Here is a 24541-nt window from a genome sequence, read left to right as displayed (position 1 = left end):
TAATATGATCCCCAATGCTTCACAATCCCCTGCCAATAACACATTAGGGAAAATGTTTGACAAATCAGTTACCTCACAGGAAGAGTTCGATCACCTTTCCTTCTGTCCATTTCTCTTTGGGGAACAGGATACCAGCGAAAATTGAGCTTCCAGTTGAATCCACCATAGGTCATGTCAGAACCTGCCATGTACTCAAAAGTATCATCACTGATCACATCAATGATAGGACAGACCACTGTCTTCCTAAAATCATAAAAGCAAATTAAAAATCTTTTAAAACCTTCTTTTTTGAGGGCTATGGTAACAATTATATAACAAGTGTATACTAAGTGTTTTTAAAATAAAAATACATTCTATTATGTTAAGGACAATGGTGAAAAAATTCCCTGCTATATCCTACCAAGCTAGCATCATAATTATTTATCATATTTATTTATAACTTATTGAAAATAACCTTCCATCCCTCTTCCATTCATACTTTTATATATTTGCCACATGTAAAAGTACTTCAAATATTTCTACAGTATTCAAAAATAACTTTTAATGACTATATATTTAATAATTCTAATGACTACATATTTAATAATTTTAAGCTAACAATTTTCTTAATAAATGACTTCTGGACATTTGTGTTTCTTATATATTTTTGCTATTAAGATACTAAGTGACCATGTTCATATATACAATATTTCACTTTTGCTTTAAGAGTGAACTTCCAGGAGTGAGATAAGTGAATTAAAGGAAAGAACTTTTTGTGGCACTACTCAACTTCTTTCCAAAAGTGTTATATGTATATACAGATTCCTTATAATATCAACTTTGGATGTTATTTTCTTGCAATTTTGTTACTATAATAATGTTACACAGTATCTCTGGATTAAAAAAAATTATCTTTTCTAATGATTAGAAAGAGTATTTTTCCTGCAGTTTGTATTTCTTCATACAAATTGTCTGAACACGTACTCTGAAACATTTTCCTTTTGGTATTGTGATTTTTATAAACTTGAAAAAACATATATGCCCACAACCCCTTCTAAGAAACAGTGCCCTCTGCTCAGAGCCCTTGGGAGCCACATTTTAGAGTATGTGATATCCTCCCCATCTGACTGGTGTCTTATTTGAGGAATCTTTCCTTACTCCCAAATCATATTCTCCCATATTATCTTCAAAAACAATTATATTTTTGCCTTTCATGTTTATCTTTAATCCTTATGAAACTGATTTTGGGCATTACATGCAGTAAGGATCCAACTTCGTTTATTTTCCTTATGGATGCCCAATTGTTCTAGCACTATTTATCTAACGGTCTTTTTTTTTTCTGCTGCTGTAATCATAAGTGCCTGCTCTGTCATAAATCAAGTTTTCATAGAAACATGGAGTGGCTCTGTTTCACTAGTCTATTTGTGAACTCCTGCATCAATACGTCACTGCCACAATTAAAATAGCTTTAAAATAAGTCTTGATGTCTAGTAGGGCAGGCCCAGTTGTACTTGACTCCTCTTTTTCAGGGGTATTTTAGCTATTTTTTAAAATGTGTATTTCCAGATAAATGTTAGAATCAGCCAGTTTCTCCAAGAAAATTCTGTTGAGATTTTCAATTAGAAACACATTGAATTTATATAAATCAATGTGGAGAGAAATGACATTTTTGTATTGACTTTTCTATCCATGAACATTATCTTTCTCTCCGCTCAGATTATTTTCCAATGAATTTCAACAGTTTTCTATATCATGCATTATTTGTTAAACATATTCCTAATTATAGCCTATGATTTCCATTGCTATTATAAATGGTATCATTTCTTTTCTTCTTTTTACATTATATTTTCTAACTCTTCCTGCTGGTATGGAGAAGGCAACTGACTTTTCTATGGTGATCTTATGTTTGGCTACACTGCTAAATTCTTATTATTTCTACTACTTATAGTTTACTTTTCTTCGTAAAAAAAAAATCATTTGCAATTGACAGCACTTGCTTTTTTCCTTTCCAATTCTTGTACCCTTTCTTATATTATTGCAAAATCTAAGGCTTCTAATAATACTGAGTAACAGTAATAATTCAGGGCATTCTTATCTTGTGCAATATCTTCCAAAAAATACTTTCTGCATTTCTCTATTGATATGATGTTTGCTAGTTAAGGGTGTGTGTGTGTGTGTAGCTAAATTAAATTAGTTTAGCATCTTAAATTAGTAAATTTACATTCTATAATAGTTTACTAAGTATTTCTAATCATAAATCAATGTTCATTTTAATCATAAATGAACACTTTTTTCTGTATCTACTAAAGTGATTAGAGTTTTAATGACAGGGTTTGTTTTTGTTTTTGTTTTTGCAGTACGCGGGCCTCTCACTGTTGTGGTCTCTCCCATTGCAGAGCACAGGCTCTGGACACGCAGGCTCAGCAGCCACGGCTCATGGGCCCAGCCGTTCCACGGCATGTGGGATCCTCCCGGACCGGGGCACGAACCTGCGTCTCCTGCATCGGCAGGCGGACTCTCAACCACTGCGCCACCAGGGAAGTCCTAATGACAGGGTTTTAATCACAGTTTCAGAAATATGTTAGCAGGGTATATTATGTGAATTGGTTTTGTAATATTACACTAACCAAGTAGTGATGATATGTTACATATATTGATATGTTATATGATATGCTTTACTTATATATATAAATATATATATATGTTGATATGATATTAATAAATCTCAGTTGGATTCAGTTTGCTGGTGCTGTGAGATTTTCGTATTAGCATTTGTGAGTGGGTTTGAGTAATCTTCCACATCTGTTCTGGTTTCATATCAAGGTTATACTAGTCTCATAAAAACAGCTGAATTGGTACCCCTTTTCTATGTTCTGCTTACAAATTCTTAGGGGAGATCCATTTCCCCTCCTCCACCCCATACCAAGGTTGAAACGGCCAAGTTGTCTTTGGTGTGGTGGGATTCATTTCTCATTCTAACACAGAAGTACAGACATCAGGAGCCTCGCTTTATACAGGTGTTTGCTATTCGTCTTCCCACTGTAGGCGGGGCCCAGGCCTTGGCTCCCATCCTCCCATCTGTTTGTCTTTCAAGGCAGAAGCTCAGTGTCCCCTAAGTTCAGCAGAAACCCTACAAGTGAAAGCTGGCTTTAGTGCCTAGACTACTTTACTTGTTTGCACTTTGTTCTGAGATCTGCAGAATTTCTTACTTTGCTGCCAACTTGGTGAGGCACTTAAAAATGTTTTGGGGGGACTTCCCTGGTGGTCCAGTGGTAAAGAATCCACCTTACAATGCAGGGGACACAGGTTTGAACCCTGGTCAGGGAACTAAGACCCCACATGCTGCAGGGCAACTAAGCCCACACGCCACACATACTGAGCTCTCGCGCCTCTACTAGAGAGACTGTGTGCCGCAAACTACAGAGCACACGTGCTCTGGAGCCCATGCGCCGCAACTACAGAGAGAAAAACCCGCATGCCACAACTAGAGAGAAGCCCATGCGCTGCAATGAAAAATCCTGCGTGCCTCAATGAAGATCCTGCGTGCTGCAACTAAGACCCGACGCAGCCAAAAATAAATGAAATAAATAAATAAAAAATAAATCTTTAAAAAAAAAATGTGTTTTGAATTTATCCAGCACTTAGCTTTTTCAGTTGGAAACATTATTCAGGATACCTAATCTACCACACAGCCCAACTGGAAGTTGTTGTGGTTGTTATTTCAGCCAATTTCCCTTTCATATTTCTGTCATCACCTCACATTGCTTTCTCTCCATGGGTCCAGGCTCCTGCTTCATAATGGTTACACATTGTCTTTACGCAAGCAAACACTTCCTAAATCAGTCATCTGTTACATATAGAAAACAATTTACAGAAATATCCTATTTCTTCTTCAGGCAGTGTTCTTCTTCCTAAAGCTACTGTATCTTCTCATTGCCCAGGCAATTCATCTTTGAAAGGGGAGAGATGGGGACTTCCTTGGCGGTCCAGTGGTTAAGATTCCACGCTCCTAATGCAGGGGGCATAGGTTCGATCCCGGGTCAGGGAACTAAGATCCCACATGCCGGGTGGCGCGGCCAAAAAAAAAACTGGGCGTGGGGGGGCGGGCAGAGATGTAGGTCCAGCATTTGCTTACAAACAGAATAGATGCAATGACTTTGGCTCCCACTATGCTCTACGTGACTAGTAAAAGTTTACCCTGCTGAAATCTAAACCTTAATGTTGACACAGACAGCCTCTGGTTCAAACTTCAATGACAAGCAGAAATTCAACTAACATAGGTCTTGCAGACTGAAGTTAGGTTGTCTCCTCATATCTAGGAGCTAAGGCCAAGCCCAGCAGTAGGTAATTCTTTGAAAATTGTGCATCATGAAAGACTACAACCATAAGCTTGCACTGTTCCCAATATTCTACCTGTATTATCCAAGATTACAGTCCTTTTCCATAAACAATCAAGCATTTCAGGAGACAATGTGTTATCTCCCCACCCGCTTCTACCTTGTGCTATAGGCTAAGAGATACAGTCCCAGTAAGGATGCAGACAGAGAGATGACCTGCTCGCGCCCCAGTGTCAGCCTTAGGGAGCAGGGACAAGTAAAGGGCTTTATCCTACCTTCCCTGAGATCCGTGTCTATCTGTTCTGCTCCCGTTTAGTGAAGAGAGCATATAGTATACGTCCTAACATGTTTCCTAATCCATCCTCATTAACAAGACAGTCTGCAAACATTCCTTCCAGACTTTAGAACATGGTCTTATTCGTATTTGGTTTAGAGTACTCTTCATGGGTATTTTAAAGGAAAATATTTTTATATTTATTTAAAAACATGGAATTTTTCAACTTACCATAGTTTAGGACAAACGCACTGAAAACAATTTATAGACTCCAGAAAATTACCTGTCATGTTTGATCCTGGCTAAGAGAGGCTCCAGCCACCCCACTGTACATTCACAGTGAGCATCTAAAAAGGTGATCACTTGGCCTTTAGACACTGCAGCTCCTTTTAACCTAGCTCTGATCAATCCAGAACGTTGCTCCATTCGAATTACGTGAACTGGTACTTTTAATTTTTTCACATAACTCTCTAGAGGTCTTTTCAAAAAGTCTGAAAATTAATAAAACAAAACAAATTTTAAAAACTGCGAGCTGGCATTATCCAGATGGAAGGCAATTTTAGTTTGCAATATTCATTCAACACATACCTACTGAGCACTTTCAGTGCGCTCCCTGACTCACAAACCCGTTTCACTTAGGAAGCCTTTTTATTTCCTGAGAGAATGTACCAGAACTGCCTCTCCTTTGTTACACGAGGAATTAGGGGAGAGCCTCTGAGCTCAGGCTCAGTCAAAGGCACGTTACCACACTTCTCTAAGCAGCTCTCCGTCAGGCTCAATTCTCCTTTTCTCTAATCATGCTTAAGGATCAGGAACAGAAAGAAGGTAGTGCAAGAGAATTAAATCCAGACTTCAATAGAGAGAAAGAACACAATATGCTATAGCTGTTAGAGTTCGGAAAATTGTGGGGTTTCTTCAAAGGCAGAAACAAATTGTCTTATAGTTTATCACAGTCTCTGACTATGTAGTTCTTTTTCAGGAGGCGGGAAATGAGGTCAAGCTAGATGAGAATGCTGGACTGGAGCTATAAGACCAAACAGAACCCTTACCAGACAGGTCGGTCTAAGCAAAAAAGGTTTCCAGAGGGAAGGGCAATTGAAGAGGAAGAGAGAAAGGGAGAGTGAATGGGTGATGAAGTCAGCAGCTATCCTAGAGAGGTCAGATAGAGGTTATGCTCCTAAGCCAAGGAGTTCCTGCCTCCAAAGTACACAATTGATTTTAAAAAGCAGAAAAGGTTCCACTTCCTCAAACCAAAGACAGGAACCTTTTCAGATCAGGTTAGTTCATGGTGCTTATGCCAGAGAAGTGACAGATGGTGATCAAATGTCTTTCCAATTTGTCCCCATACCACAGGTACAAGGACAGTCTCTCTAGTGAAGGAAAAACTTGACATGGAGCTACTAGGACTCCTATGACTAGCTCTGTCCTGGGACCCCAGTAACGAAGGTCAGGGTGTAAGTATTAAGGGGCTCTTTAAATACTAAACGTGGGAATCCAAAGGGCTCCCTACATAGCGGAGAGGGAAAGACAAATAGTAGTGGAATGGTTCTGGCCCATTGGAACTGGTTAAGACCTGACTGATTCAATAATGGAATAATCAGGACTATGAAAACTGTGAAAGAAAAAAAGGCCTCTGTGTCCCACTACACCAGAACACCAATCATTTCCATGTCTGCTAATACACTTCCTAAAATATCTGGGCTAAAAAGAAAATCTGAAAAATATGTGGAGAACTCCTATCTGATCACCATGATTTTATGAACCAAACCTTAGGGTCAGAAACATATATAACTTGATTCTGAGTAAAAAAAGGTGAGGGTAGTGCCAACCCCAATGAAAAACAACATTTTACCACTTTATGCCTATTTAGTACAATGCCAGGTTCTTTACATATTTTATTTCATTTAATCCTCATAGCAACCCTATGAGATGTCATTAAACATGTTTTAGATATGAAACTCTAAGGCTCAGAATATTAAAGGAACTGATCAAGATGACACAGCTTATTAAGAGGTAGATCCAAGATTCAAACCAGGTCTGCCTGACTTCAAAGCCCCTCTTTTCACCCGCAGCAAGAAATCCTAGGAGGGAACTACCGAGAGAACAATTCAGGACTGCGGATTCACCCAACCTGATCCAAATTTAAATTTCTTTATGTCCAGAGTTTGACAGAATCTCATGTGGTAAGGTGTGAGATATATTCTAGTACCTTAGACCAGTCAAATTCGGCTGTGTCACACTGGGTTGCCCAGTAAGTCTTCCCCAAAATATTAGACAGTTTAAAGTGCTTATTAAGAATCAAAGCAATCTAATCCCTGAATTCTGTATCTTTGAAAGTTATAATATTCTGTCCTGTCTATAACTAAAATGAAAAATGCATGATTCTCTGGTCTGGTAGTTGAAAAAAGTTGCTATTCAACAAATTTTCTTGGCATCTTTGTTTGATGTCTTTGTGGCTTTCAGGCAATATGGCTAAGAAATAGGTATCTTCCTAACACCTGATACAGAATTATGGACTCAGGGCTAGGTGGGGGATTAGGAACTATTTATTCAAACCTCATTTTATAAAAATGAAGCCATGGAGGGGTGTTAAGTGATTATGATTAGAAGGTACTATGTCATCTAAAAATAAGAGAGAATCTTATTAGAGTATCTTTACAGCTATTAGTCTATAAATGGATCCCTAGGCATCTCTGCATCAGGGAGTTGGGAGGCTGTCAGAGAGTGAATGTCAGGGAAAATTTCACTGCTCCTAGCAACATCTGAGAAATCTTAGCCAGAGCTCTAAAGAGCAGTAGAAAGAGCAAAGAATTTAGAGTGTAATAAATCTGACTCCTAATCCCTACTTAAATAAGAACCTCTGTTTCCTTTTGTGCAAAATGAAAAAAACAATAGTCATCTCAGATTCAGAACACTATATCAACTCTAAATCTTAACGTAACCTTCTGAGATGACAACTGCATAACTTTGAACATGAACTAGGGATTCATCCAGACTCCATCTTCATTACAGACCCCTTAACAGTAAAGTTATGACAGACATGACTACATAGCAGTTAAGAGGTTAAACCCTAGGTTTATGTGAAGTCTCATTTTGCTCAATCAATAAAATAGGGATAATTATAGCATCTACTTCATACTTAATAAATGGAGCTACTGACAACTCAGCAGGTTCACCATGAAATCCAATACCCTGAGGCCATGAGCAGACTATGCACACTACACAACCTAGTTAGGAAGTCTGTGCAGACACGGAGTAGAAATAAGGATCAACTGACTGGTAGATTATTCTTTCCTTCATTCACTGAATATATTCTGGACTGTCTACTGTGCGATAGGCACTGTGGACACCGAGGAGATAATGGTGAGCAAATAGTCCTGATGGAGTCATAGTGCCTGTCTGCGGGGCAGGGTTGGGGGAGACAGTCATTAAATAGACAAGTAAACAGGTTAATCTCTGGGGAGAGCTGTGGGAGTACAGAGTGTTCTGAGAGGTGCTCAGAGGGACATGACCCGGTTGCAGGAGGTCAGGAAAGCCTAAGTGTAACTTGATTCTGAGGAAACATACAAGAGGAACTAGGGGCTGGGGTGGGCAGGGAATGATCTGAGATATGTCTGGAGATGCAGGCAGAGGCCAGGTCCTGCAGGCCTTAGAAGGAAGGCTTCTTTTTCTTTTAATTGAAGTATAGTTGATTTACAATGTTTCAGGTGTACAGCAACGTGATTCAGTTATATATACATACATATTTTTTTCAGCTTCTTTTCCATTATAGGTTATTACAGGATACTGACTATAGTTCCCTGTGCTATACAGTAGGTCCTTGTTTAGAGGAAAGGTTTTAATCAGAAAAGTGACACGGTCAGGTCTGCACGTTTAAAAGCTCCCTCTGTACGCAGCATGAACAGACAGGATCGGGTGAGAGTGTTTGTGGGGAGACTAATTAGTCTATTTCATCGGCCAGGTGAGAAATGACGGTGCCATGGCTGTGCCTCATGAATAGGAAAGAGCGGACTTAGAGAGCTGGCTCTGGTTCCTGGGCCCAAAGTTACCACCTAAACAAGAAAGTTAGATTAGATAATTCTCAATCTGGATAGCAAGACTGCAGTTATAACCACAAAAACACAATGCCCAGGGGTTCCCAAATATCAGAAGTGGTGACCCAGATGCCTGAGACTTTCCAGGCAGGAAGATACAGAAGAGCCAGGTCCCTGATCAGGGCTGTGGGGTGACGCTCAGGGTCCTGCTTAGTGACTAAGCCCGACGGGGCAGCGAGGCAGACACCTGCCCACACGTTTCCAATTACAGGTTTACAAAGGCTGGGGTGATTCAGAAGGGCCTACATGAGGGAGGTAAAAGAGAACCGGGATACGTGACTATCTTTGTCACTTCAGGCTGCAGACATGTTAAGTCTTGCTGGTTAGGCCACATCCTACAAAAACTTACTATTTCACAGCCTTCTCAGGCACTCAACAAAATAATGGAGAAAACAAAGGGGCGACTGGAAAAATAAATCATTTCATCTGAGGAAAAATATCTCTTCTTGAGGAACATTTAACAAATATCAACATATAAGTAAAAGTCACTTGCAGGATAGATGTCTGTATGAATCACTGCTAAAATTAACTTCAGCTAATTTTCTTAAAGAGGGATTAATTAACTCCTAGCTAACAATTATCCACGTGGGGTTTATGCTTCTGTCAACAGTAATTATTTAAGTGTGGTATTCTTAATTTATAACAGCTCTCATTCATTTTGACATTAATTACATTATATATTATTATTAAATGTTTTATGTAATTATAAACTATCTCCTTGATTAGACTAAGGAAGTAAGCTACAAGGCCCTTGAAACAGCAGGGCTGTATCTTATTCTTCATTTGTACCTCTACAACCTGGCAAAGTAAGAAGATTTAAATTGTTATCAATGAGTAAATTATTCCCAATAATTAAGACAGGAAATGATTAAATTCATCACGGTTAAACATATATATTTAGTGTGGGCACAGGGAGGAGAAGGTATAATACTTGACTAAACTATTTTAGCAGATGCAATGAGAGAGAGGTGAGAAAGTTGAAGATAATAACAAAAAAGGTTGAAAAGATGGGTCATGAAGTTTAAGGCTGCCTAAGCAAGGAAGGAAGAGCCGTTTTCCGTAGTTCCCTCCAAATTTTTCTCATGTGAGTATAGGAATATTGGGGGAAACACATGACACCAATGATGAACAGCTGTGCTGTGAAAAAAAAGCCTGTGAAAAATTCTGAGATTCTTGGAAGAATGTCTGGGCAAGAGCCACTGTAGAGATTCATCATGAGATCAGAAACATATTATATACCACTTTTTCATAAGTTCCTTCGTCACCCTTTATGTACCTAGCTATAGATTATTCCTGAACTTAGGAATAGAGGAAACGGAAAACCTAAGAAGAATCTGGAGAGCTAAGGCTCAGCCAGCTCAGGCTCTGTTTTGCTGTCAGGGATGCTTCCCACTGTACATGGAACTAAATCTCTCTATTCATGGCTCTCAGTCAGAGCCAATCTTTCTCCACTGACTCAGGGCTGTAGCTTCCCACAGAGAAAATCCTGACAAAATTACGTGTTTTTTTCCCACTGTTCTGCATAAATTTTTATAGATTTCTTTTTAAAACAAGATTAAGATGTGACACAAACTAAATGCTAATTAAAGTAATATTTTAAGTTTCACAAGGGTGTAAATTTTTTGCATATGTGAAATGAGTCCAAACATTATAAATAACTTTTAGGATAAATTAGAAGTTTGTATAAAATTATTAGGTTAAAATGATAGCAACTAGTTTTTTAACCATAATGACAAAAGGTGTAGCATATTATTGGCATTAAAATGTAAAATTTACCTCTTTCACTGGCATCATCTACTAGAACAATTTCTTCTAGCATGTGTCTTGGTGAGCGATTAATGACACTCTGGACAGTTCGCAGAAGTGTGCTCCAAGCCTCATTATGGAAAACAATCACCACACTTGTTGTAGGAAGATTATCTGGATACACCTTTGTTTTACACCTAGAGACAAAGCAAATGCCTTTGTAAAACTGTTACAATAGCATAATCAAGTAAGGGGTAACAGAAGAATAAGACAGGTGGCTCTAGTGGTGCAACTCTCAGTACTTCATTTATTTAAGTTTTGGTTAATGTTGCATGTTTAATAAAATAGTACCTACTTAAAGTTATATGGTTAGATTAAAACTATTTTTAAAGATGTTAATTATATTCTTAAAATCAGACACCTCTTTCCTGACATGTTTTCTGCTGATTCGTTTTAATGGGTAATGTACTAAGGCTACATTAATCCCAAAGTGAACGTATCTCAAGAATCCCATTAGACAAAAAATCAGAACCACTACAGTCTAACAGTTTAATAATCTAAGCAAAGGATTACCTTCCACAAAGTAAGTAAACTAAAATTTACTGAGTATCTATTATGTACTGGTCACTGAAACTTCCTGATAGTTCTGTGGGGTATGTGAAGCCACATTTCACAGATGAGAAGCAGAGGATGGACCAAGGGAGGGAGCGGCAGGGCCTGACTGGGAACTCCACAGTCTTGATGCTGCCCCCTCCACAATGAAATTTCCACATGCATCTTGTTTAGTAGAGACTATCTTTAGAAATGTAACCATCAGAAAGACCAAACACACCCAAAATACCTGCACACAGAATCAATATACTAATTCTACATGGTCTCTTCTTTCAATCTTGTTAGCTAGATGAAACCGCTAGAAACAGACTAACCGAGGGCAACAACAGCACTAAGTAACCAGACGTCAAGGCATCTGTTTTAGAACAAAACCTCTCCTAAAGACTGCACGTATTACTCTTTCTTAGGGACCCCCAAATTTTAAGAGTTGTCCCAGCCTCTATATCCACCTTTTTTTCTTGCTCTCGTAAACTCCTCAAACCTTGTGTGGTCTCTCCAATCTCTCTATTATTACCTGTCAGTGGGAGTGGAGAAAGGAGAGAAGGGGGAAGAATTGAGAAAAAATACCAACAAAAGCCCTCTTCTGAAGCTGCCACTATAACCCTACTTACTAAACGTGGCACCCTAGGGCTGCTGATTGGCAGCTGGAAGAAAAGGAAAATAGAAGAGGAAAAAGATGGCAAGGTAAAATAAAGGGGTTGAAAGAAGGAGAAACGAAGGAGACTTCACTAGGGAGCCCCATCAGCACTGGTCCCTCCTCCCTCCCAGGAGAAAAGGGGAAACAAACAGCTTCCATTGTCTTTCTTCATTAAATCCCATTTCAGCCCCTCCCACACCTCTTCACCATTCCCAAGACTCCTCTCGCCAGTAACCTCACTGTCTATCCACCGGCGCCTGAGACCACAGCCCCATGTCCACGTCACAGTCCACTTCCCGCTCACCCTGTGTCCACACCAAGATCTACACAGCCTGCCACCCTCTCTACAGTCCCCTCCCTCCAGGTCTGGGCTGGAGGTGAAGTCCAAAAGACTAGCTGCCTAGGCTACGGGAAGGAAAACTGTGGGAAGGTTCTTGGCATTCCAAATAATACTATCTGAAAATAATACCATTTTATTTATTATTATTATTTTCAGATAGTATTGATATAATAGCATTATATCAAATAGTCTTACTTTTGGACAGTATTTATCAGAACTCTGTTATAAATGGCGGCCACATTATAGATATCTCATTAGTACTATGCTTCAGGTACCTTGTAGGTGAGCAAGCCAAGACACTCATGTTTTCATGGGAAGGTGCATGCTGTATACCTGACCCACAGACTACTGGAGCAGGACTGTGAAGTCAGGAGTAGCTTGTGTACAGGTAAGGGGCATTCAGAAAAAGACTTTCTAATATTATTTAACTGAATCACATTAAGTCATATGTAATCCTTTTTCACAAATTAATCCTACTTATTATTATAGGAGAATCGGGAAACAAAACAGTCATGGTGACTGTAAAGCTGCTAGCTTACTGAAACAACAAAAAGAACAAAATCAAGTGAGACACAGAGATGATTAGGCAAATTCGCCATGTACCAACAGTACTGCTAGCCATGTGCATGGCTAGGGAGCAGACAGGAAGATGACGGAAAACTCCTGAGATGGCAGGGTCTGCAGAAGAGGAGTGATAAGCCAGATTTATTACTAGGATGACATTAAAGCATTAAATTCTGAGGTTGTATGGAAAGGAAGCAAGGCTATAGGAACACTGGAAATAAAGAAGACTAAAATGGAAATCATTCACAGCAGGATGGAAGAATCAGAGAGCAAAGCAAATTATTGGGACCCAGAAGAACAGATGACAAAAAGGAAAACAATTTCCTAAATCAAACAATTGAATTTAATCATTCAGAGAACATATAAATTCATAAATATTCTCTCAATGCAAAACAGAAAATATAGAGAAAATATGGGAAAATCTTCATAACTGCTCTCAAACAGGTAAACACACACACACTCCCCTCTACCTGAGAAAGCCATAAAGCACTCGAGAAGACCAGAGATGCTTTCAGCATTCTAGCTAAGCTTCTCCCAGGGAGGGACCACCTGTCCTTGTGGGGCTGGAGGTGAAGGATCCCTTTGGGGGTAGGGAGCACAGAGCTGAGGATAAGCACAGGCAGTACTATGAAGCAGTTTTCTTCCACCCTGTCCCAACTGAGTCTTTCATCCTCAGGGATGAAAATTAGCCAGTGTAAGGTTGTGCTACTTTAAAAGCAAACAAAACAAAGCAAAAACACCACACACAGATTTAACAACAGGATGTGGGTTAGGAAGAGAGGAAAAAGAAGAGTCTTAACTTTTTACTGAAATATAATATACATTCAAACAAGTTGACAACCATAAGTATACAGGTGAATGTGTTTCCACAAAGTGACTGCATCAAGGAGTCAGCACCCAGATAAAGAAACAGACCATTACCAACACCCCAGAGGCTTCCTTTCTGCCCCTTCCCAAGGTAACCACTCCTCTGGACCTCTAACACTACAGATGATTTTTACCTCTTTCTTTAAATGCTTATTTAAAAGAAATAATATAGAGCAGTGGTTCTCAAACTTTTTGACTCAAAACCCCTTTACACATTTAAAAATTGAGGATCCCAAAGTTCTTCTGTCTATGGGTTATAGCTATTAATATTTACATTATAAATTAAAACAAAATTTTAAAATGAAGAATCCACAAACACAATTACAGTAGCTATCAAAGAGATGATTTATCACTTTCATATAGTAACCCACTAAGAATTTATTGCCTCTTATCTCCAAATATATCCTTCACTGCCTGCTCTGCGATAGCGTAACTGGCTCCTATAAGCATATCTCCTTTGCAGTCGGCAAGATGCATACGTAAGCTTTGACAGTCGAGGGTGTTGGAGGGACACTGCCGGAGGAAGAAACCTCCCTTCCTGGTTCTAGCATGCCTCCATTTGTTTTCTTCTCCTTCCTATAGGGTGGCTGCTACTGGAGTGTGTGGAAGACACCCAAACGCATGAGTAGCACCCCACAGGCAGACTCTGAGTAAGTCTCCCAGGTACCCCAGCAGTTGGCTTCCCAGAGTTGGTTGCCTAAAGCCAGGAGCGGTGGTTGCTGTTTGGCAGTTCTGGCTCTGATTTCCTGCCCAAATGCGCTCTGAAGTGTATTTTATGCTTGTTACCCTGCCTTACCAGTCCCCATTCTGGAGGGTACTGTGAACCAGGTCTGGCCAGGGGTAACTAGCAAAGTTCTCTACCATCTACAGAAACTTCTCCAAAGAGGTCTGAATCCCAGCCTTATGGAGGGGGTCTCCCTTCCAAAGGTTTTCCTTCCTTAATAATTTTCCTTCCTTTACTACTATCTATACTCCCTTATAGTTAATCCCATTATAGTTAGTAATTATTTATATTAAAACGTCTCTGTTCAAATTATTGTGTGATTTCTGACTCCCACCTGGACCCTGACCCACACAGCCTCTCAAACTCCACTGCACACTAGTTGATTAAGAGCAGAAAGGGTAAATAATATCTTAGTAATATTATGAAAACTGTTTTGACCTTGCAGACTTCTTGAAAGGACCTCAAGGACCCCAGAAGTCTCAGAACCACACTTTGGGAGCTATCGATACAGAGCATCCTTTTATGTCTGAATTCTTTCATTCAACAGTGTGGTTATGTATCATCCATATTGTTGTATGCAATAGTTTATTTATACTGCCGCACAGTATTCCATTATATGAATACATAATCATAACATAATCATAACATATTTTTCCATTCACCATTGATGGACATTAGAGTACTTTCTAGTCTGGGCTACAATGAATAGTGCTGTGATAATATTCATGTGCATGTCTTTTGGTGACAACATGTATACATTTCTGTACTGTTGGGCAATAAAGGATATATAAGCTCAGCTTTAGTAAATACTGTGAAACAGGTTTCCAAAGAGGGTGTAATAATTTTCACTCTCACCATCAGTCTGTTAAGAGTTCCAGTTGTTCCGCATACTCACCAACAGTTGGTATTATGTCATTTTTTTAATGACCTTTTTTTGGGGTGGTGGTGAAAAGTTCTATGAGTTTTAGTATGTGTATAGATTCATAAAACTATCACCAAAATCAGAAAACAGAACAGTTCCATCTCCCCAAAGAACTCCTTTGTGCTATCCTTTTATACTCACACCCTCCCCCTACACCTAACACTCCCAGCAACCGACATCTGTTCTCCATTACTATAGTTTTGTGTTTTCATAAATGTCATGAATGAGGTGTATAATCTTTCTTTCACCCAGGACAATATCTCTGAGATTCCTTTAAGTTGTTGTACCAGAAGTTTGTTATTTTTTATTGCTGAATAGTACTCCATTCTGATATATTAGTTTGTTTCTTCATTCACCTGTTCTTTCCAGTTTTTTTGGCCATTATGAATAGGGTTGCTATAAATATTCATGTACAAATTTTCATGTGCTTTTATTTTCATTACTCTAGGAGGTGGGTCAAAAAATATCTTGCTGTGATTTATGTCAAAGAGTGTTTTTCCTATGTTCGCCCCTAACTTTATAGTGTCCGGTCTTACATTTAGGTCTTTAATCCATTTTGAGTTTATTTTTGTGTATGGTGTTAGGGAGTGTTCTAATTTCACTCTTTTACATGTAGCTGTCCAGTTTTCCCAGCACCATTTATTGAAGAGGCTGTCTTTTCTCCATTGTATATTCTTGCCTCCTTTGTCATAGATTAGGTGACCATAGGTGTGTGGGTTTATCTCTGGGCTCTCTATCCTGTTCCACTGATCTATATTTCTGTTTTTGTGCCAGCACCATACTGTATTGATTACTGTAGCTTTGTAGTATAGTCTGAAGTCAGAGAACCTGATTCTTCCAGCTCCGTTTTTCTTTCTCAAGATTGCTTTGGCTATTCGGGGTCTTTTGTGTTGAGATTAGGTTTGACATAAATACACTAGTATGTGCAAAATAGATAGCTAGTAGGAACCTGCTGTATAGCACAGGGAGCTCAGCTCAGTGCTATGTGATGGCCTAGCTGGGTGGGATGCTGGGGTGGGGGGAGGGAAGTCCAAGAGGGAGGGGATGTGTGTATGCGTATGGCTGATTCACTTCGCTATGCAGCAGAAATTAACACAACATTGTAAAGCAATTATACTCCAATAAAAAAAAAACTTTTTGTGTAAACATGTTCTCATTTCTCTAGAGTAAATATTCAGTAATGGGCTAGCTGGATTACATGGTAAGTGTAACAATGTAAGTGTAACTTTTAAACTGCCAAACTTTTCCAGAGAGACTGTATTATTTTTGCATTCCCACCAGAAATATATGAGAGTTCCAATTGTTCTGCATCTTTGTCAGTACTTGATGCTGGCGGTATTTTTATTTTAGCCATTTAAATAGGTATAGAGCGGTATCTAATTATGGTTTTAACTGGCATTTCTCCAATGGTTGGTGTCTTTTCATGTGCTCATTTGCTATTCATACAGCATCCTGGGTGAAGTGTCAAATCTGCTGACAACTTTTTTATTGCATTCAATTTTTTTTTAACTGGGTTGAATTTTTTGTTTTTTTTAAAAGATGTTGGGGGTAGGAGTTTATTAATTAATTAATTAATTTTTGCTGTGTTGGGTCTTAGTTTCTGTGCGAGGGCTTTCTCTAGTTGTGGCAAGCGGGGGCCACTCTTCATCGCGGTGCGCGGGCCTCTCACTATCGCGGCCTCTCTTGTTGCGGAGCACAGGCTCCAGACGCGCAGGCTCAGTAGTTGTGGCTCATGGGCTCAGCTGCTCCGTGGCATGTGGGATCCTCCCAGACCAGGGCTCGAACCCGCGTCCCCTGCATTAGCAGGCAGATTCTCACCACTGCGCCACTAGGGAAGCCCCTGAATGTTTTAATTAAAAAAAATTGTTTTTATTTTTTAACATCTTCATTGGAGTAAGGGTTGATGTTTGAGAGTCCTTTGTGTATTCCAGACACAAGCCCTTTGTTGGATATCCAGTTTATAAATATTTCCTCCCAGTCTGTTGCTTGTCATTTGATTCTCTTAACAGTGTTAACAGAGTGAAAATTTTAAAATTTAATGAAGTCCAATTTTTTCCTTGATGAAATCATGCTTTTGATGTCATGTCTAAATACTCTCTGCCTAATGTAAGGTCCTGAATATTGGTCCTAAAAATTATAATATTTTAGGTTTTAGATTTAGATCTATGATCAAATTTGAGTTAATTTTCATATAATACATGAGATTCAGGTTGAGAATCATGTTTTTGCATATGAATTTCTAACTGTTCCAACACCATTTGTTGAAGAGAAAATCTTTTCTCTATTGAATGACTTTTTACCTTTGTCAAAAATCAAACAGCCTAATCCCACTCCTGGGCATATATCTGGAGAAAACTCTAATTCAGAAAGATACATGCACCCCAATGTTCACAGCAGCACTATTTACAATAGCCAAGATATGAAAGCAACCTAAATGTCCACTGACAGCTGAATGGATAAAGAAGATGCGGTATATACATAAATACATACATATGTATGTATTTGTGTGTGTACATGTGTATTGTATATAATGGAATATTATTCAGCCATAAAAAAGAATGAAATAATGCCACATGCACCAACATGAATGGAACTAGAGATTATCATACTAAGTGAAATAAGTCAGAAAGACAAATACTACATGGTATCACTTATATGTGGAATCTAAAATATGATACAAATGAACTTATTTACAAAACAAAAACAGACTCACAGACATAGAAAACAAACTTATGGTTACCAAAGGGGAAAGGGCCTGGGAGAGGGGTATTATTAGGAGTTTGGGATTAGCAGATACAAACTACTATACAAAAAACAGGTAACAAGGTCCTACTGTACAGCACAGGGAACTATATTCAGTGTCTTATAATAAACCATAATGGAAGAGAATATGAATACATAAAAGTGAATCACTTTGCTGTACAACTGAAACTAACACAACATTGTAAATCAACTATACTTCAATTAAAAAAAATAGCCATATTTATATGGGTCTATTTCTGAGTTTTCTGTCCTGTTCCACTAATCTATATATCTATCTTTCTGCCAACACCACACTGTCTTGACTACTGCAGCTTTATAGAAAGTCTTTAAATTGGGTACTGTATTTACTCCAACTTTATTCATCTTTTTCAAAATTATTTTATCTATTCTATTTCCCTTGCCTTTTCAAATAAAAACTTAAATCCCTTGCTGGGATTGTGAATGGAATTTCACCAAACATCTATTGGGGAGAACTGACATCTTTTATGTTGAGTCTTCCAACATAGTTAGAAAGCAGAGGCTTTAGTTTCCTCCCTCTGCTGCATACTTCCCAAGACTGTCCTGTGTTCCAGGTCACGCTGTCGGAGACAGAAAAAGAAAAGCAATGGGAATTCTACCCATGCTCCGGACACCAGAGTTGTTCTAGTCAGAGACAATTCCCCTCAGATGTTTAGTTGCTTCCCTGGCCACTGCTCATGGCTGTGCTGCCTGGCAATACTGCCTAGGGGCTGAGATTGTGGGGCAGGTAAAAAAAATTTTTTTAAAGAGATGGGTTAGGGGAGAAATAAGGGTTTTACTCCACTCTCTAACCCTTAAGAGACCCTCTTCTTGTATCCCAGCCCAGAGAGGGCTTCTTCTGAGGCTCTCCTTCTGTACCCACAGCACAGGTGCAAGTTTTGGACTGGTACAATTTTAAACAGAAGTGGAAAGTAGACATCCTTTCCTTATTTCTGATCTCAGGGGTAAGATTCCAGTCTTGTACCATGAAGTGTGATAACATTAGAAGCATAACCCGTAAAAGAAACAACTGATAAATATGACTTCATTAAAATTAACTATTTGTGTGCCATTAAGCACATTCTGTGCCTAAAGTTACCATTAAGGAAATGTAACGCACAAGCCACAAACTGAGAAAATATTTGGAAATCATATGTCTGATAAATGATTTGTATCCAGAATACATAAAGAACTCTTACAACTCAGTAACAGGAAGACAAACAATCCAATTTAAAATGGGCAACATATTTGAAGAAACATTTCATCAAAGATATAAGAATGGCTGATAAGTACATGAAAAGATCCCCAATATCATTAATCATTAGAGAAACACAAATTAAAATCACAATGAAACACCAGTTCATACCTAGTAGAATGGCTATAGTAAAAAAAGAGTCAAAAAGAAGTGTTGGTGAGGATGTGGAGAAACTAGAACCCTCATACATTGCTGGTGGGAATGTAAATGGTGCAGCCACTCTGGAAAATCGTTTGGCAATTTCTTAAATAGTTAAAGTTATCATATGACCCAGCAATCAGGAATTTGCCCAAGAAAAACAAAACTATATATCCACACAAACACCTGTAACACAAATGTTCTTAGAAACATTATTCATAATAGCCAGAAAAGGGGAACAATTCAAATGTTCATCAACTGGTGACAGGAGAAATAAATGTGTTTTATCCATACAGCTGAATAACACTGGGCAATAAAAAGGAACAAAGGATACATGCTACAACACGGGAGTATCTCAGAAACATTATCCTCCGTCAAAGAACCCAGACGCAAAAGACTTCATATTATATGATTCCACTTATATGAAATATCCAGATAAGGCAAATCCATATACACAGAGTACATTGGTGATAACTTAATCCTAGGGCTGAGAGTGGGAATGGAGAGTGACTACAAATGCACACCACAGACCTTTTTGGGGTGATGGAAATTTTCTACAAGTGGTGATACTTGCATAACTCTGAAAATCTACTCAAAATCACTGAATTATTCACTTTAAATGGGTGCATTTTCTGGCTCCAGGAAAGATGGAGTAAGTGCACTCCACTCTGTTACTCCCAGTGGGTGGTACCATAACTCCTGGACAGAATACATGGAGCAGCTGTCTGAGGGGACACTGAAATGTAAATGGTAGCAGGTCAACTGGTGAAGGAGACTAGAATTTGAAGTTCCATCTAACCAGTGGTGAGTTTTCCATTTTTCCCCCTCTGGCATTAGTCAGGCTGCACTCAAAGGCAGTTCCACAACTGGAAAAATGCACTAGAAGCACAAAGAAGGAGTCCCAAGATAAGCTCTCTCCTTCTGGTCTGGGAAACTAGTAAGGGGTGACCAAAGGTCAGAGACAGATTTAATTCCACATCCACATTCCCAGCCTTATTTCCTTTCTCCCTCCTCTCCTACCCTAGCAAGTTTGAGAAGCACTAGATTGGAGTAATGAGTCTCTGGGAGGTGGGATGTCTGCAGAGATCAGAATTAGCTGAGCATCTTTATTTAGGTTTAATTTTGATCAAAGGACATGTACATGCTTAAAAAATAAGCTGTCAAAAGCTTGTTTAAAAAGGCTGTACAACAGAAACTAACACAGTATTGTGAAGCAATTCTACTCCAATAAAGATCTATTTTTAAAAAAGGCTGTTCCCTCACCTCTTTGCCACTTCTCCCTTCTCATAGAGCAGACATAATTCTAAGTACTATATCTGCATTTTTACTTCATTTTTCTCTAGTTGTAGATATAATGTATTGACTTCTTACTACAGAATATGAGGATTTATCTCACTCCTATCTCCCCCAACACATACACTTGCTAGTCTCTCAGTCTCCCAAAATTATATTATAAATTTGGATACATCACTCCTGAATGTATATTAGAGCTATGTAAAATGTTATTCATAGGGCTTCCCTGGTGGCGCAGTGGTTAAGAATCCTCCTGCCAATGCAGGGGGACATGGGTTCGAGCCCGGGTCCGGGAAGATCCCACATGCCATGTAGCAACTAAGCCCGTGCACCACAACTACTGAGCCTGCGCTCTAGAGCCCGAGAGCCACAACTACTGAGCCTGTGTGCCACAACTACTGAAGCCTGCGCGCCTAGAGCCCGTGCTCCGCAACAAGAGAAGCCACTGCAATGAGAAGTCTGCACACCGCAATGAAGAGTAGCCCCCGCTCACTGCAACTAGAGAAAGCCCGCGCACAGCAACGAAGACCCAACACAGCCAAAAATAAATAAATAAATAAATAAAAATTTAAAAAATGCTATTCATAGCTGAGTCATATATTATTAATAATTTTCCTCTTTCTGCACAACATTCCCCTCCACTTCACCATCGATTATCCCCCCACTCTTCCTTAGTTTTCTATGTACTTGTCACTAATTCAAACCCACACTCTCTACAAACTGTCTAAAAGTCTCTTAAGGTGTTCAGAAGCACCAACTATCAATATAGTATAGGAATCTTCTTAAAGCAATCTCTCCTGAGGTTTTCTGGGCTGCCTCCCTCCATGCCCGCACCACTGTCATCTGAGGCTCTCCCTTTGCCGTCTGGCCCCCAGCCCTGCCCAGGATTCTGTTCTCTCTCTGCACACTGGATTTCCTCTCTTCTATACAGCATGTCTTTCTCTTAGTTTACTCCTTTGTTTTGGCAGAGAGCACAGACTGAGAAAGGATGAGGGGAGATGGCACGTGTTTCAGACTACACCATCACTTCTATAGTGGGCTGATGCTATTAATGGGAGTGAGTTATATACTAGAGTAGATTGAAAATCCCATTTTTATAATTTTTAAACAATGAGTGAAAACACGAGTGGTTTCATTTATGTCCCTATATACGATATTAATTAAAAGATGTCCTGCATAATGAGTACTCATTTTATAAGCGAGTGAGAGGATTACTGAATAAATTCTAATGCATGAAATTCACTATGTGGTCTGAGAGTTAGCTCGAGTGCCTGCCTGAGTGACTCAGCAGTGTTTCAGGAAATAAAGACATTAATAAAATTGCTTAGGATAGTGTTCAACTCAGCAAGACTAGGCTTACCAGAGAATCAATCCACACAAATACCTAAAAATTCAGGAATACAGAACAACAGCATTCCCTTGATAATTATTATTTCTATGATTTTTCAACAGTTAAAGTCCCACTGTACTTATCCTAAACCTCTTAGGGAGTGAAACGGCATTAGAAGTTTTATAGGCATTATCCCACTTTATCCTTACAACAACCCTAAGACAGAGGTATTATTCTCCCAATTTTAAAGATGGGAAAACTGAGGCTTACGGAAATGAAGTAGCTTGATTCCAAATCAAGGTGAATATGCACAAATAACCTATCCCTCATCTCCATGTCCCTTTGAGTATGATTTTCAGAGTATTCTTTGTCACCCACCAAATTTACCTGACACTACCATTTATCAACGACAAGTTAAAACACTGTCTGGCAGTGTTTGGCAATGTTACATAATTTCTCCTCCATGTACTCTCATTCAGGCAAGATCAATGAAGATCTAACCATAAAAGTGATGGCCAAGCACAGTGACTAAGATTACATGTTTTATCATTGACACATTTCACTTGAGTCACTTCTTGATCATACTTTTGCATAAATTATTTAATCTCCCTAAACTGAGTTTACCAATCTGTAAACTGGGTATACTACTACCATTTTGCTCAACTGTTTAAATAGGATAATGTGTATAGTCCTGGGTACATAATAAACACTCAATAAGTGGTATTATTACTTTTTAAGCATCTGAGACTAATTATATAGGATGGAATTGACAAATTAGGTGCTTTGAATTTGTATTAATCTCTTTCCCTAAGATTACACATTACAAAGAGAACTCTTTGTTAATTCTATTGAACTCTTCTTGACACTGGAACAATGTTATTCTTTCCTCCAGCTGCCTTCAGAAATGTGCCCCTGGAGACCCTACAAGGCAGTAAAGGTTCTCACACAGGGTGATCTGGACACTCCAGCTATACTACCAGTTAACCCTACAGCTTAGAACAACCAAGGCTTTTCTGGATTCAGATAAGGGGGTGAAAAAGCTGCTCTCTAGGGGCTGTCCCACACTACTCCTTCCGCCTCTGGGAATCGGTCTGAAAACCAACTGCTGGCCAGTTTCATCCATCTCAATGTAGGGATATTTAAATATAGGCTGATAGTTCTCATTTCACATTTCATTGTGAATACACTTCAAAAGCCAGACAGTGGTGAGTGAAAAAGAGTGAGGATGGAAAAGCATGCCTGGAGTAAGCTTCTCCTGAGAACTACACTGGGACCAGGAGCTCATTCTCCCTGAACAGAGGCCTTCTCTACATCCTAGGACAGTGAGTATTCAAAGCACTACAGAGCCTCCCAGCAGCTCTTATTACTGTCCAGATTGTACAGATAAGGATCTTGAGGTACGGAAAGGTGAAGTAACTTGTCCAAAGCCACACAGCCAATAATGGCAGATCCAGACTTTGCCAGCATCAAGCCATTAATGAGAAATTCACCTAGATACAATTCAAAAAAGGAGAAAAAATAAGAGTATACATTAAGAAGCTCTAGTATATGCACACGAGCAGTTCCAGAAGAACAGACCAGAGGGAATGGTGACACAGCAAAATCTGAGATTACAACTAGAAATGTTCTAGAAGTGAAGAACATGAATGCTCAGATCAAAAGTACACTATGTACACTGAGCATGTAGATGAATTCACACCTTGACAGACATTACAATGTGCCCAGATCTCACCACTAAAGGAATAAAAATAAAATGTGAAGTTTCCAAACCAAGAGAGAGAAAAACATGAATACTAAAAATGTTATCAATTAGCAATGCAGGAAAGGAAGAAAAAAAATGATGGTAAACAAAAAACAAGATTTATTTAGATGGAACTTTATAAAGCTGTCATTTTCATAGGTCAAAAATGAGTATCAATTTCATATGGTTCAACCTAAAAGAAATAAGTCTAAATATATCAATAGTCACAATAAATAAACATGCATCAAACTCAACTATTAAAAACAAAGATTATATGATTTAAAAATATAAAATTCAGCCATTTAGAGATATACCTAAAACAAAAATCATACAGATGCCTCAAAGTAAAAAAACAGAAAAAGAAAAAAGACATACCAGGAAAACGTTAGACTAAAAGTGATGTAACAATATCAAAATCAGGAGGAAGAAAGTCAATAAAGATATGCGAACACTGAGTTTAAAAAACACACGTGCACGCGTGCGTGCACACACACACACACACACACACACACACACAGTAAATTGTCTTAAATGCATCCAACGATTCAGCCTTGAAAAATAAACTAACAGAATGAGTTAGGGAAATTGTCAAATCCACGATCATAGTGGGAGTTCTTTTTTTATACAACTTAATCAGAATCTAATAGAGTATGCACACTAAAACAGAAAAAAACAAAAGTAACAGGCAACCAGACCATGTTATTTTCAACTGCAGAGGAAACATTTAAAAAACCCTGCACACTTTCTAGATCACAAAGGTTTCAACACATTTCAAAAAGATAATCTTTACTGATCATTAATCTAGGAATCAATAACAAAAATGAGAAAATCAAAAGGCAAAAAGAAATGTACATAGAAATTTTAAAATTTACTTCTAAGTCATCCTGGGTTGAATAGAAATCAAATGGAAATTACAAACTACTTGTAA

At 38.7% G+C, this 24541-nt stretch overlaps 1 protein-coding gene across 1 annotated transcript in view; it reads right to left on the bottom strand.

Annotated features, from left to right (window-relative positions):
* GALNT1 (polypeptide N-acetylgalactosaminyltransferase 1) overlaps positions 1 to 24541 on the bottom strand; it is a 70219-nt gene that overhangs the window by 24950 nt on the left and 20728 nt on the right. The window contains exons 3-5 of the mRNA XM_033837663.2: positions 10461 to 10627; positions 4874 to 5081; positions 73 to 243 (exon numbers count right to left, since the gene is read on the bottom strand). Coding sequence (XP_033693554.1) covers positions 73 to 243; positions 4874 to 5081; positions 10461 to 10627 — 546 coding nt within the window. The remainder of the gene's footprint in view (positions 1 to 72; positions 244 to 4873; positions 5082 to 10460; positions 10628 to 24541) is intronic.

The sequence above is a fragment of the Tursiops truncatus genome, chromosome 13, assembly GCF_011762595.2.
Source record: "Tursiops truncatus isolate mTurTru1 chromosome 13, mTurTru1.mat.Y, whole genome shotgun sequence".
NCBI lineage: Eukaryota > Metazoa > Chordata > Mammalia > Artiodactyla > Delphinidae > Tursiops > Tursiops truncatus.
Note: the sequence above shows the minus strand (reverse complement) of the source record. Positions and strands in the feature narration are given on the sequence as shown.